We start from the raw sequence: 14,904 nt of genomic DNA, 5'->3' as shown, positions 1-14,904 counted from the left end.
TGATTTCCCCGCGAGGACGAAGGGAATCAATGCTCCAGACTCACCACTTCCTGTGATTTCCCCGTGAGGACGAAGGGAATCAATGCCCCAGACTCACCACTTCTTGTGATTTCCCCGTGAGGACGAAGGGAATCAATGCCCCAGACTCACCACTTCCCTGTGATTTCGCTGCACGCCGTTGCTGCCGGGCTCCAGCCTGTCTGGCTGGGTGCGTCTGGAGGTGTGGGTGCCTCTGAACGGGGCCCTGCTCGCCTCTGTCTGGCTTTGGGGCCACACTGGTCGCCTGAAATTGGCCAGGAATGTTCACACCACAGAAATCAGGAAGGGCCACACATTGGAGGAAATTGAGCTCACGTCTGAACAAAGGTTTTGCTGATCATCTAATCTTGCTAACCTGAATTGAATAATCTTGTCTATAGCGGTTACACTGCAATAGCACAAAAAATTAAGACAGTGTTTTTCTGGTATTTAAAACTTTACCTGATTCAACAAAGTTGCTTGTGACATTGATGAATGAGTGAGTCTCCAGCATTCCCAGTGTGGAAGCCAGAAGAGGTGTCAGCCTAATTAATATAATTTGTATGAGTGGGAGAAATGTTTTAATGGTCGACACGTAACACACCCAGTGGTGACACACTTTTTGAGAACGAGCTAGCAGAGGGTGCATTGCCTCCGTTTGTCAAATCCTGGTTAAATGCAGCCCAGGATTGGCTTAGAGACAAGAGTTTGCTGTGAGAATCAATTAGCTCTGTGAGTTTGAAATAGAGGACTGTGTATCTCATTATTTTTTGTGAGTTGTGTGCTACACATCTTTTACACTAGTGCAATGTATGACTTAGTTAACCTAGTTGAGCTCATGCATGCATTTTTCCCCTGGAGAACCAGGTGTTGTTAAACCTCTGTTGGGACCACCCACCTGGAGGTACAGCCCCAGGCCTGTCCGTTCCCCTCTCGCATACAGGCTGGGTGTGAACTAAACGTCGTCGTCGCTTGGGTTAAGGAAAGTTGTTTTCCCCGCCCCCCATTCCTTCTCTGCAGCTGCCTCCAGAGACGGGACGCTGCTGGGAGACGTCCTTCATGGTTTTCTCTCAGTGCCGCGCGTCGAGGGAGAAAGACCCAGTTCCCTTTGTTCCTCACTCTCCATTCAAGGGTGTGTGTCCACCCAGGGAGCAGCCTCGGAGCCTCGGAGCACAGGGAGGTTTGCCCACTGTCCGTGATCAGGAAGAAAGCATCTCTATCCGAGGCAGATGTCAGCATTGTTGCCACTGCCTGTTATAAGAGACTAGGGTTCCCCAGGCTCAGGCCCTGCTCCCGAGGTGCAGCCGATATGTGTGCAGGCATCACTGGGTTCCCAATCCCAATTTGGTACTGCGTGAGGCAAACCAGGGCACCTGCAGACGCTCCAGCTCCGGCTCTGCTGTTGCGGTGATGTCCTTCGTCTCAGACGTGGACGTCTCGGGCCTCCTGCCAGCCCCTGTGAGACCCGCAGCTCCCTGGTGAGTGGGGCGAGGAGGTGGGGGCATCTTCACACCTTCTCAGTTCTCAGCAGTAAGTAATGCCTCTCAGTCCTGGCTGTACCAGAACCACCTGCAAGCTTTCTAATCAAGATGAATGTCTGTTCTTACTGCCTGGAGCCCCTCCTAGTCAAAGAATGGCAATCTCTGGGTGGGGTCCGGGCATTTGTCCTGTGAGAAGCTCTCCTGTGTGTGCAGCCGCAGCCGGTGAGTGCGGTTGTGAGGTCCTGTGTGTGGACTCGCAGGAGAGGAGTCACAGCCTCAGGAGATGCAGCCTGGATGCGGGGCAGGCTCTGCTGCGCCAGGAACACAGGGTTGCTGTGCAGCACCGGTGTGTCTCTGCTCCTTTGTGAACTCAGAAGGGCGGCTTCATTTCAGCCCACCTTTGCTTTCTCTTTCCTCATTATTCCCTGGGTGTTTTCAGCCGCCAGTGAAACTTCGGTTTTGAACCCGTAGGATTTGCCTCAGTCTCCTGGTGGACACACCTCTGTGGAGGAGAGGTCCCCTGTCTGCAATCACCTTCTTTCCCATATTTTATTGCCTGTTTATAAGAGTGAGCACAGTTAGAACCAGCTGACAGGGTTTGGAGTCGTGTTTCTCAGGATATTCCGGAGGCACTGCTGCTCCATTCATCTCAGGACTTGAAGTATTTTCCCCAGCGGCTCATCGTAGACCAGCTGGAATCACAGGCAGTCGGAACCGCGAGAGTGCACGTGCTGGTGGCCGTGGTCTGGGGACAGCATTTCCAGAGTGCTGGGTGATGCGGCCCCCGCGCCTTGAGGGTTATACTGCATCGGGAGACTGGGCAGCCCTGGGGAGGCCCGGCCTGGACAACCTTCTGGCTGACCTGGCTCCAAGGCCAGGTCTCCTCCTAGCTGTTTAGGGATCACTTGGGTCTCGGGATGCATGAATCTCTGGCGTGATGTGGCAGCATCTCCCCTGTGGCCATTTCTAATAGCCTTTGCACCAGCACAAGAGGAGGGTCATTTGCACCAGGAGCATGTAACTGGGGCACTGTTGTGTTTTGGGTGGACGGCCCTCAGCCGTGGGGCACTGTTGGTGTTGTAGGTGGACGGCCCTGTGCTGTGTGGCACTATTGGTGTTCTGGGTGGACGGCCCTCAGCCATGGGGCACTGTTGGTGTTCTAGGTGGACGGCCCTCAGCCGTGGGGCACTCTTGGTGTTCTAGGTGGACGGCCCTCTGCCGTGCAGCACTATTGGTGTTCTACGTGGACGGCCCTCTGCTATGCGGCACTATTGGTGTTCTAGGTGGACGGCCCTCAGCCGTGGGGCACTATTGGTGTTCTAGGTGGATGGCCCTCTGCTGTGCGGCACTATTGGTGTTCTAGGTGGACGGCCCTCTGCCGTGCGGCACTATTGGTGTTCTAGGTGGACGGCCCTCAGCCGTGGGGCACTATTGGTGTTCTAGGTGGACGGCCCTCTGCCGTGGGGCACTATTGGTGTTCTAGGTGGACGGCCTCTGCCGTGCGGCACTATTGGTGTTCTAGGTGGACGGCCTCTGCTGTGTGGCACTATTGGTGTTCTAGGTGGACGGCCCTGTGCTGTGTGGTACTATTGGTGTTCTAGGTGGACGGCCCTGTGCCCTGGGGCACCGTGTGCGGTGGGACACTGAACAGAAGGCACCCTGCACTCTGCCCACCAGATGCCAGTTGCACAGCCCATAGTGACAACCAAGCGTGCCTTGGGAGGTGGTCCCTGGGGGAGACCCCTGTTTCAGTGGCCCCTGGGGGAGACCCCTGTTTCAGTGGCCCCTGGGGGAGACCCCTGTTTCAGTGGCCCCTGGGGGAGACCCCTGTTTCAGCCGTTGTCAGGGTCAGGCCTCCAGTAAGCACAGTGGGCGCCTTCTAGGACCCCACCCGCCACCCCGTCACCATAGACATTCTCCCTGTGGTGAAAGTTTCAATTACATTGAATGTGTCCATTATTTGGGAGGGTTTAACACCTAGCCCTGGTCGCCTGCCCCTCAGCAGAACCTCCCGTGCCCTCTGAAGAGCCGTGGAGGCTGGAGGTGCTCTCAAGGAGACTGGACGATGGGCAGACCCCCTGGACGGCAGTGCTGGGCCCTCCCTGGGCAGGTGGTGTCACCCAGTGAGTTTTGGAATCAGCCTGCAGAGCCCTCTCCTCCTTCCACCACTCACAGAAACCCACTGGTGCCAGGGGCTCCCAGCAGCCCCTCCCGGCCAGGAGGATCGGGGGGTGCCTTGCTTGAGGATGGCAGCCTGGGCTTCTGTCATTCATAACCCACAGGAGTCCTCTTGAGGGAGGAGCATGGTGCCCTGGAGAGCCCTGGACAAGGCCTGGGCCTGGCTCCATCCAAGCCCAGCGGCCTCTGCCCCTCCTGAGCGTGAGGATAGAGCAGGTGCTGCCTGCCCTCGTCTTGGCCCAGAGGAAACTCCACTCCCACGGCCTCGCCAAGTTCTGCCTGTTTCTGGCAGCTTCGCAGTCCCTTCGGGAAGGCACTTGTGTTGCCAGGGGTCGTGGGGGTCAGCGTCATGCTGTGTCCTCGAGACGCTGTGTCCCCTGCCTTGGGGCCCCCCCACCTCTTCCTCTTATGGCCTCTGTGCCGCAGTCAGCCCACCGAGATGTGCAGCCTCGTCCCATGGAGGGTGCCGGGTGGGGAGGCCGGTGCGGACGGGCACTCAGGCCCACTCAGAGGCCAGTCACGGAGCCCCCGTGTCCAGAGGCGAACAGCAGCCAGGGGGCACACGGGCCTTGCAGTCAGCAGCTCAGAGCCCGGAGAGGGGTCTGTACCCACGCATGGCACAGAGGCTTCTGTGCCTCACTGAGACCCTGCCAGGGCTTGGAGGAGGACCTGTTCGAGTGAGGATCCCAGGGGCTGGGGCTGGGGTCGCTGTTCCAGGCTTCTAAATAGCCCAAAGTAAACGGGGCTGTTCATCATTTATTCAGATATTTTAGCCACAAGACTATTGTTCTGGTAAATACTTTATGTTGTTAGAAGACGCTGTGTGCCTAGCAAAATTTTTAGACCCCTTTGAATGTTTTGCGTTGGGAGGACTAAAAGGCTGAGGTTGGGAGCCTTGAGAGCCACACTTCCTCGAGTTCTCCCGCAGGGTCTCCTTCCCCGACGGGCCCTGGGCTTTATTGCTGGGACGGGGTTGCTTTCGCTGGACCGTGCACTGGGGCCGTCGCCATCACCCGTTCCGCGTTATTTCAGTGAGGCCGACCTGTAGTTGAGTAAAACGCCATGATGACATGGGAAAGAGAAGAGCGCCCCACCTGGGTGGACGCGGCCAGTCCCAGCACAGCCCTGGCCTCTCCAGGACGTCTTCTGTCGGGGTTGGTGGCAGGAGCTTTGCTCAGCAGAGCCCTGGGCCCTCATCCTCACCCGTGGCTGCCTTCATTCCTTCCTTCGCCCTCTTCGCTGGGCGCTGAGCTGAGCTGCTGAGTGCCTGGGAGACGCCCGCTGCTGTGCTGAGCAGCAGATGAGGCCAGCCCCACCTGAGGGCCCTCCCCGGGATGCCTACAGGGAGGAGCAGCGCTGGGTGGGGTCTGTGGAGACCTCCCCATGCCCTCACAGCTCCTCCCGGGTACAGGGGTGTGGCTCCGGGTGCTGCGGGCCACGCCGACAGCTCGCTGTCAGCACTTGGAGACCCTGCGTGGGCCTCCAGGGAACCCTGGGCATCCTAACCCTCGGTCAGGGCTGGGCCTGTGCTCACCCTGGGGGTGCAGCTTCCCTCCACGGCCCAGAAGGGCTGCTGTGGGCGTGGGAGTCCTGACGCTTCGGATCAGGGCCTTTGTTTTTGTTACTCACTGCCTGATCCCTGGAGTTGGAAATCAGGTTTTGCGGTGTTATGCTGTTTACATTAAATGTGTTTAAGTGCTGCCTTTTACTCCTGTTAGTTGAGTTTTCAGAGCCGATGCGAGGTGCTGTGTTGGCTGTCTTCATCGGTCTGCCAGCTGGTGAACACACCGCATGTGTTTTAGAGACACGTTCCGTGGGAAAAGTGGTCATGAGAACTGTTACTTATTTGGCTGCTAGGATGAAACCAGTTTACTTTTCTTTTAATTCATTTATTCATCCATGCATGCAACAGATAATTCGGCACTTACTGTGTACCACAGACAGCTTTGTCTTTTTATATGAACATCTCTGTGCACCAGAAAAAAAGAGAAAACACGTTTCCTCTAAGAGAGACAGAACAGGCACCTTTGGTGAAGGTAACTGAACCAGCTGTTTGGGGTGCGGTGGAGAAGAAACAGCTGCTTGGGAGCTGGGGCAGCCCCCGTCCTGCTCAGCTGTGGGGCTGCAGGGAGAGGCTCGGTCCTGGTGCATGTGGCACGTGGAGAGGCCCCGGGGCGACATGGCCAGGCCATGCTGTAGCAGCTCCAGCCCTCCTGGTCTGAGCAGCTCATTGGATGTTGGTAGGTACAGCAGGCTCCCTGGTGTTGCTGTCGTCATAGCAACCAGGATGTTTCTCAGGAGGTTTTTTTTTTTTTTTTTTTCTGTTTCAATGCTTTATTAACAGTTGGAAACAAAACCAATGCCCTGGAGGTGATGGCATCAGAAGCCTGAGGCAGGGAAATGGGCTTGCATTTTGTCCCCCCTCTTTTTTTTTTATTAAATGCATCATAGCAAAAGTAGATTAAAAAGAAAGAGTCTCAGCCCCAGATGACAGTGAGCAGGGAGAAGGAGGTAAAGGCGGGGCCATCAGGCGGGGAGGGAGGAACCTGGTGTGTTTTGGGGCCGGGGACTGGGTATCGTTGAGTGGGGAGGGAGGGAGGGAGGAACCCGGTGCGTTGGTGCCAGTGCGGCGGGACTGGGCATCATCAGGCAGGGAGGCAGGGAGGGATGAATCCGGTGTGTTGGCGCCAGCACAGGGAGACCTGGCCTTTTCATGTCGTGTGGTGTCTGTCTTACAGGGAGTCCAGGGAAAGCTTGTGTGTTTCCGTCCTGCAGTGTCTACCTTCGGAAGACACAGCTGGTACTGCTGTGATTTGAGGCCCTGTGGGAACACATCTCAGTTCCGTATTATCCACAAACACCATCTTCCACAGGACTTTCAAAAGCTTTTTTCTTTCTCCTTTTGAGAAACACAGGAACTTACAGCTAAATATCTACACTCATTTGTTGCAAAAAACAAATAAATCCCAGAAAACAAAAGAAAAACAAAAAACTCCCAAAGACAAAAACAAAAAAACCCCAATAAAATCCCAAGGGAAATATGGTCAGCATCAGGTCACACCGTAAAGGTGTCAGAAGGAAAGTCAGCAAAGTCAAGCTGTGTTTGAGGATAAGGACTTCTATCTGCTGCAGAAGCTGTCAGTTCCAAAACAGGGCCGGGAGGCTGGAGGGGCCCCTGTCTGACCTGCTGGGTGTGCTGTGGCTGCCCTCAAATTCAGGGGTAGCCGCGGCAACCAGGAAGGCTGTGTCTGCTCCGGGAACCTCAGCTGCCATCCCCCAGGCTCCCTTCCCTCTCTGGAGAAGCTCGCCGGCCGTGCTCGCCCCTTCGTGCCTGTGAACTTATCACACACCCTGCGTGCGTGTGCTGCGTGTGTGCGCGTGTGCCGCATGTGTGTGCTGCGTGTGTGTGTGCTGCGTGTGTGTGCTGCGTGTGTGTGCTGCGTGTGTGCGTGTGTGTGCTGCGTGTCTGCGTGTGTGTGCATGTGCTGCGTGTGTGTGCTGCGTGTGGGACCTTCACATTGCTGGGAGCCTTCAGAAAGCCTGTCTTTTGACATTTGATAACAGACCTGAGGCCTGGCCTGGAGCCAGGTGCCTCGTAGCAGCCTGGCTGTGTTCTCCCATGCAGCGGGTGAAGAAGGCGCGTCCCGGGAGAGTCGCCGTGTTGAGGTGTTCTGAGGGTCCAGTGCCCATCAGGAAATATTCATTTGCTTTTTCCCACCAACCGATTATCATTGATGCTTCCTTAATGATTCCCAAAATAAAAATTTCCAGAACCTTTTGAATTAGAGATATCTCAGAGCTGGAGGAGCCTTCGAGAGCTGCTGTGTCTCTTGCTTTTGCAGTTCAGGACTTTGAGGCCCAGAGAGGCAGACTGTGTGTTGGGGGCCCTGGCGGGAAACGGCCACAAGCACTGAGACCCTGAGACCTGCTCCGTGTGGGAGCGCCTCAACACCCGCAGATACGCGGCGTGGACACAGGAGGCTTCGTCCAGACCCTGGGGCTTCTGCTCCTTCTCACAGTGTGTCAGGTTAATATTGTGGACGAAAAGTCTTTAAAAAGCTTCAAACTGAGTTTCTCTCTGCCCTTTGGAGTTTCTGGCGTGCCAGTTTGCAAACTGGCGTCTTTGAAATGAGCCGACTGCCCCATGTGAGCCATGACGTGTGCGCTTGCTGAGTTGACGCGAAACATTCAGCACGGAGTGGTGGAAGTGGGGTTCTGAGAAACTTCTACTCTGCTCCCGTTTTTGATTTTGTTTGTTTCAACAAGAATAAGGTGATGTGGCCCCGAGTGGCGCCAGCAGGAGCCTTGGTGTGGTCTCAGTGTGGTGCCTGTGCCTGCATCTGTCCTCTCGTCCTGCGTCGTCGAGACACCACTGCCAGGCGTCTTTAGAGCCAAATGACGGAGGCAGAAAAGGCCCTGGGGAGGCACGAGTGTGTTTGAGGCGTTTCTTTTACAGAATGGACTTAAACTGGGCATCCGCTGTCTGGATTGACAGCTGTCACTCATCCCTTCCTGCTCACTCCTTATTCTCCGATAAACTGGGCCCTTAGGCTTGCCGCTGGGGCGTGCTCCAAGCTTCCAGCAAAGAAGTCGTAGCTGGGGTTCAGTTATGACCTCCAGACTGACCCCAGGCAAACAAGGAGTCCGGCATCAGGGGCGTTTTCTGCAGGGCCAGCCAGGAACTGGCTCCACTTCCTTCAAGCACATTCAGGTGGCGTCTCTGTGGGCTTGAGGGAGGGAGACGTGGACCTAGCTTAGGTCTCCCTGGGACGCTTCTCTTAACTGGCAATTCGAACAGCTGGAGTTTACAGTTAACTCATGTCCACAAGAAAGAGCTCTTTCCTTTAATTCTACTCCAACTTTGACCTAATATCATAAAATAAAATTCAATATAAAAAGGGACTCAGTGGATAAATGAATAAGCAAGACAAGATCCCTCTGCATCATGGAAAGTTATTCAACCTTAAGAAAGAAGGGAATCCAGTCAGCGGCCACAGCAGGGGCCACCCTGGAGGACACTTGCTGAGTAGAGTGAGCCGGGCTGAAAGGACACGTCCTGTGGATCCGCCGACATGAGGCCCCAGAGCAGTCAGATCCACAGAGGCAGAAAGTGGGGTGAGGGCTGCTGGGAGACAGCAGGAGGGGGATGGGAGTGAGTGTTGAATGGGGACCGAGTCTCCGTTTGGGAGGATGAGAGTGTTCCGGAGAGGACGGTGGTGATGCTTGCACAACTCGGTGAACGTGGTTAATGCCACGGAACTGTGCACTCGAACAGGTCAGACATGGAAAATTGTATGTTAAAAATTAAAATAAAGGGACTAATGCGGGTAAACAAGACACGGCAATCCTGAGTCCCAGGCTGGCGGGTCCCTGCTTGCGGGACTTGCATTTGAGGGTGGCGTGTGTGTCCCTCGCCTTTCGGCAGTACACGTGGGGAGCACATCCACGTTTTGACTTGTGGCAAAAAAACCAAGACTTTATAGAGAGCTAGTGAATGCACACAAGCAAAGGCCAGCGTATGGCTGTGAAGTAAATCTACTGTTTGGAAACATGTCTGCGATGAGCAGGGAACAAACATTTCTACACTGCTGATGATGTATGTCGCTTTTATTTTTTAGGTGAAGCCAAAAACCTTCCCTCTTACCCGGGGCCAAGCAAGATGAGGGATTGCTACTGCACGGTGAACCTGGACCAGGAGGAGGTTTTCAGGACCAAAATTGTGGAAAAGTCACTCTGGTAATGTCTTCTGTTGCTTTACTTGACACTGATGTGTTTTCTTTGGTGTAGAGAATGTCCCAAGGGTGTACATCACCTTCCCATTTTCCCGTGTGTGGAGAACGTCCCGAGCATGTACGTCACCTTCCCATTTTCCCACATGTAGAGAATTTTTCTGTGTATAGACAATGTCCCGGGTGTGTACATCACCGTCCCATTTTCCCGTGTGTAGGGAATTTTTCTGTGTGTAGACAATGTCCCGAGCGTGTATATCACTGTCCCATTTTCCCACGTGTAGACAATATCCCGAGCGTGTACATCACCGTCCCATTTTTCCGCGTGTAGACAATGTCCTGAGTGTGTACATCACCGTCCCATTTTCCTTCTGCTTAGTTTGAGGAGGAGATGCTCCCTGGGGCTCTGGTGTGCAGGCAGCTGAGCTTCTGTCCTTGGTGGTGCGTGGGTGTGAACTGGTGTTGGCTAAATGCTCCCGCTGTCCAGGAAGTGCATGTAGGTGGCGGCTCCCCTGTGCGGACTCGCAGGAGTGCTTTTTAATTAGAGATGAACTGGGAAGCTCGCACTCCACAAAAGAGTACAAATTAAGGATTTCGAGAGGAGGAAGTACTAAGAAAGCTTTTTTCTTCCTGTAAAATTTTCTAAAATAGCTATACAGAAGATGGGTGTTAACTGAGGTAAGAGGCCTAGAAAGTGTTTATTGATATGATTTGAGGAAGAGAGGAGTCAGCCAAGAAAAACAAACTCTTAAAATCAACAAGTTTCCCCCTCAGCTTGAGCGTGTGAAGATGTGGGTGCCGACCCCAGCATGTCCAGGGCACAACCAGAACTTGTGTTTCTGAAAAGCTCCAGCAAAGCGGCCAGGCCGTACTCCGAGGACCACTGCAGTTGCACACCAGGACGTGGCACGTGTGGGATATGCACAGGGACAGGAAGTCACGGCGATTTATGTCGGGGGTGGGAAGAGAGAAGCCGGAGAGCGTGTGCCAGGCAGGGCCTTAGTGCTGCAGCCTCGGGGGAAGCATGGGCGGCTGGGTTATAAGGGAGTGGCTTGGGGATCATGGAAGATATCCATGTAGCTGTGACTCCACCGTTCAGTTCAGAAGCATGGGTCGTGTGCTTTGATCAAAACAGCTATTTTGATTTTGAGAACATGTTTAGCTAAAGAACTATATCCTCGCATCTGGCTACTTCCAAGTGGGAATGAGCAACCCATGCTGATGACTGGGTGAGTTTACGTACTAGAAAACTGTGAGGGGTCTCCTGCCCCGGAGAGACTGGGGCTCATATCACTCCATCAATGACAGTGCTTCCCTCCAGGCCGAGGAGTGAGAGTCATTTGTGTTATGTTAATGCAAACTCCTGGTTCTTTGAAATAACTCGTCAAAAAGAACTGCAGGCTGAGGAGCATTGTCAGGCGCCCAGTCCGGCTTTGCGAGAGTGTCTTGGGGTTGCCATGGTGATGACTGGGCACAGCCGTTCTTCTGAAGAAAATGGGAAGAGACATGACCGGGCCCTTCAGAAGCGCCTTTGGAGCTTCCCTGGATAAAAGTCCGTTCTGTGTTTAAATGGTCTGTTGTTAGAGGCCTGTGGATTGTAGGCCTGGAGAATGACTGGCAGTCTTTATCAGGCTGGGATCCTCTCAGACCTGCTGAATCAGAGCCAGTGAGAGGAGAGTCTGTTTGGGAACCTCTCTTTCAGGTGAGGTTGAGAAATGGGGGCCCATTGTCTTTCAGATATTTCAGAAGAATTTAGAAATAGAAATCATGGTTCTGGCCGGGTGTGGTGGCTCACACCTGTAATCCCAGCACTTTGGGAGGTGGAGGCCCCAGTGAGCCATGATTACATCACTGCACTCCAGCCTGGGCAACAGAGCAAGACCTTGTCTCAAAAAAACCCCAAAACACACACAACAAAAGACTGATAGCAAAGAAAGAGAAACCCATGTGGGACAGTTCCAAGAGAGTAACACTGTGGCGCCATTTAGTGTGGACGCCGGCAGCCCTGCACGTGTAACACTGTGGTGCCGTTTAGTGTGGACGCCGGCAGCCCTGTCCACGTGTAACACTGTGGCGCCATTTAGTGTGGACGCCGGCAGCCCTGCACGTGTAACACTGTGGCGCCATTTAGTGTGGACGCCGGCAGCCCTGTCCACGTGTAACACTGTTGTGCCATTTAGTGTGGACGCCGGCAGCCCTGCACGTGTAACACTGTGGCGCCGTTTAGTGTGGACGCCGGCAGCCCTGTCCACGTGTAACACTGTGGCGCCGTTTAGTGTGGACGCCGGCAGCCCTGCACGTGTAACACTGTGGCGCCGTTTAGTGTGGACGCCGGCAGCCCTGTCCACGTGTAACACTGTGGCGCCGTTTAGTGTGGACGCCGGCAGCCCTGCACGTGTAACACTGGCGTCGTTTAGTGTGGACGCCGGCAGCCCTGCACGTGTAACACTGGCGTCGTTTAGTGTGGACGCCGGCAGCCCTGTCCACGTGTAACACTGTTGTGCCATTTAGTGTGGACGCCGGCAGCCCTGCACGTGTAACACTGTGGCGCCGTTTAGTGTGGACGCCGGCAGCCCTGTCCACGTGTAACACTGTGGCGCCGTTTAGTGTGGACGCCGGCAGCCCTGTCCACGTGTAACACTGTGGCGCCGTTTAGTGTGGACGCCGGCAGCCCTGTCCACGTGTAACACTGTGGCGCCGTTTAGTGTGGACGCCGGCAGCCCTGCACGTGTAACACTGTGGCGCCGTTTAGTGTGGACGCCGGCAGCCCTGTCCACGTGTAACACTGTGGCGCCGTTTAGTGTGGACGCCGGCAGCCCTGCACGTGTAACACTGTGGTGCCGTTTAGTGTGGACGCCGGCAGCCCTGCACGTGTAACACTGTGGCGCCGTTTAGTGTGGACGCCGGCAGCCCTGCACGTGTAACACTGTGGCGTCGTTTAGTGTGGACGCCGGCAGCCCTGCACGTGTAACACTGTGGCGCCGTTTAGTGTGGACGCCGGCAGCCCTGCACGTGTAACACTGTGGCGCCGTTTAGTGTGGACGCCGGCAGCCCTGTCCACGTGTAACACTGGCGTCGTTTAGTGTGGACGCCGGCAGCCCTGTCCACGTGTAACACTGTGGCGCCGTTTAGTGTGGACGCCGGCAGCCCTGTCCACGTGTAACACTGTGGCGCCGTTTAGTGTGGACGCCGGCAGCCCTGTCCACGTGTAACACTGTGGCGCCGTTTAGTGTGGACGCCGGCAGCCCTGTCCACGTGTAACACTGTGGCGCCGTTTAGTGTGGACGCCGGCAGCCCTGTCCACGTGTAACACTGTGGCGCCGTTTAGTGTGGACGCCGGCAGCCCTGTCCACGTGTAACACTGTGGCGCCGTTTAGTGTGGACGCCGGCAGCCCTGTCCACGTGTAACACTGTGGCGCCGTTTAGTGTGGACGCCGGCAGCCCTGCACGTGTAACACTGTGGCGCCGTTTAGTGTGGACGCCGGCAGCCCTGTCCACGTGTAACACTGGCGCCGTTTAGTGTGGACGCCGGCAGCCCTGTCCACGTGTAACACTGTGGCGCCGTTTAGTGTGGACGCCGGCAGCCCTGTCCACGTGTAACACTGTGGCGCCGTTTAGTGTGGACGCCGGCAGCCCTGCACGTGTAACACTGTGGCGCCGTTTAGCGTGGACGCCGGCAGCCCTGTCCGCGTGTAACACTGTGGCGCCGTTTAGTGTGGACGCCGGCAGCCCTGTCCACGTGTAACACTGTGGCGCCGTTTAGTGTGGACGCCGGCAGCCCTGTCCACGTGTAACACTGTGGCGCCGTTTAGTGTGGACGCCGGCAGCCCTGCACGTGTAACACTGTGGCGCCGTTTAGTGTGGACGCCGGCAGCCCTGCACGTGTAACACTGGCGCCGTTTAGTGTGGACGCCGGCAGCCCTGTCCGCTTGGAGGGCTGTGCGGGCTGGCCGCCCCTGTAGTGTGAGGGCAAAACACAAATCAACCCACCCCATACGAAAAGTTGGCAGGAAAGGTACTTGAATCCAAAAGCTGGCTGTCTCGTAAATTTGCAGCTGGAATCCACACTACATCTGTGGTCAGAAGCCCTCAATCGGTGCATATGCATTAACGTAGTCCTGTATTAGTCATTGGTCAACATCCACCTGAGAGGCAGGTGTCAGGCAGGGCTGCCCTGCATGCTGGGGAGTTTAGCCCTGGCCACCGCCCCCTCCTCGCTCCATGGTGGCACCCACTTTGGGGCCGGTCCCCCAAGTCTCCTGGTCCCCGAGTCTCCCGGCCCCTGAGTCTCCCACCCCCCAGTCTCCCAGCCCCCAAGTCTCCCAGCCCCCCGAGTCTCCCGGCCCCCCGAGTCTCCCGGCCCCCGAGTCTCCCGGCCCCCGAGTCTCCCGGCCCCCGAGTCTCCGGCCCCCGAGTCTCCCACCCCCTAGTTTCCCAGCCCCCCGAGTCTCCCAGCCCCCCGAGTCTCCCGGCCCCCCGAGTCTCCCGGCCCCCCGAGTCTCCCGGCCCCCTGAGTCTCCCGGCCCCCCGAGTCTCCCGGCCCCCCGAGTCTCCCGGCCCCCAATTCTCCCGGCCCCCTGAGTCTCCCGGCCCCCGAGTCTCCCGGCCCCCGAGTCTCCCACCCCCTAGTTTCCCAGTCCCCCGAGTCTCCCAGCCCCCAAGTCTCCCGGCCCCCCGAGTCTCCCGGCCCCCCGAGTCTCCCAACCCCCGAGTCTCCCAGCCCCCCGAGTCTCCCAATCCCCGAGTCTCCCGGCCCCCCGAGTCTCCCGGCCCCCAATTCTCCCAGCCCCCAAGTCTCCCAGCTCCCTGAGTCTCCCGGCCCCGGAGTCTCCCAGCCCCCAAGTCTCCCGGCCCCCCGAGTCTCCCAGCCCCCAGTTTCCCAGCCCCCCGAGTCTCCCGGCCCCCGAGTCTCCTGGCCCCCGAGTCTCCCGGCCCCCTGTGTGCTTCCTCCAAGGTCAGTGTCACCTTTAAGGTCTGATCGTTCATTTGGCAAAGTCGCTGTGGAAAGACAAAAGCCCACGTCTGCATCTCTGAGCTCAGAAGGGCCCCAGGGTTCTGGCCGCTGGGTCTGCAGCCTGGCAGGAGCCCCTTCTCACATTCCCTGGGGAGAAGCACTTGGGTCAAGTTTGATTTGCTGTTGCCCAATATCGCCGTCTGACTCAGCGGGAAGCTGCAAATGGAACGTGTGAGGAAGGAAAGGCGGAACTCAGCTTCTCTTCTTCCCTCTTTCCCACTAAGGATTTTACCGACCTAGCTCCACCACGGGCCTGTGTCCCCCAAGCCTCCCCCTGAGCCGCGCGTCCGAGGCCCTGGAGTCTGTGGGGCCTCTTTAATGAGTGCTGAGCCGACGTCTGGAGAGAGCGTCCTCTGTCTTCCCTTTTTTCTGTATTTTTCAAGGTGGAGGTTGAAGGGCAGCGTCTGTCACAGGTTTAACTTCAGAACGTATCGAAGTGGACACATTTCAGAGAACAAGCCCTTTCTCTCTGGCCCTTCTCCAA

General features: G+C 56.4%; 1 protein-coding gene across 1 annotated transcript in view; it reads left to right on the top strand.

Annotated features, from left to right (window-relative positions):
* The window catches only part of RASA3 (RAS p21 protein activator 3), a 146,108-nt gene that overhangs the window by 45,771 nt on the left and 85,433 nt on the right, over window positions 1-14,904 (top strand). The window contains exon 2 of the mRNA XM_054447115.2: window positions 9,296-9,413. Within this exon, the coding sequence (XP_054303090.1) occupies window positions 9,296-9,413 (118 nt within the window). The remainder of the gene's footprint in view (window positions 1-9,295; window positions 9,414-14,904) is intronic.

This window comes from Pongo pygmaeus, chromosome 14 (genome assembly GCF_028885625.2).
Source record: "Pongo pygmaeus isolate AG05252 chromosome 14, NHGRI_mPonPyg2-v2.0_pri, whole genome shotgun sequence".
NCBI classification, from domain to species: domain Eukaryota; kingdom Metazoa; phylum Chordata; class Mammalia; order Primates; family Hominidae; genus Pongo; species Pongo pygmaeus.
Note: the sequence above shows the minus strand (reverse complement) of the source record. Positions and strands in the feature narration are given on the sequence as shown.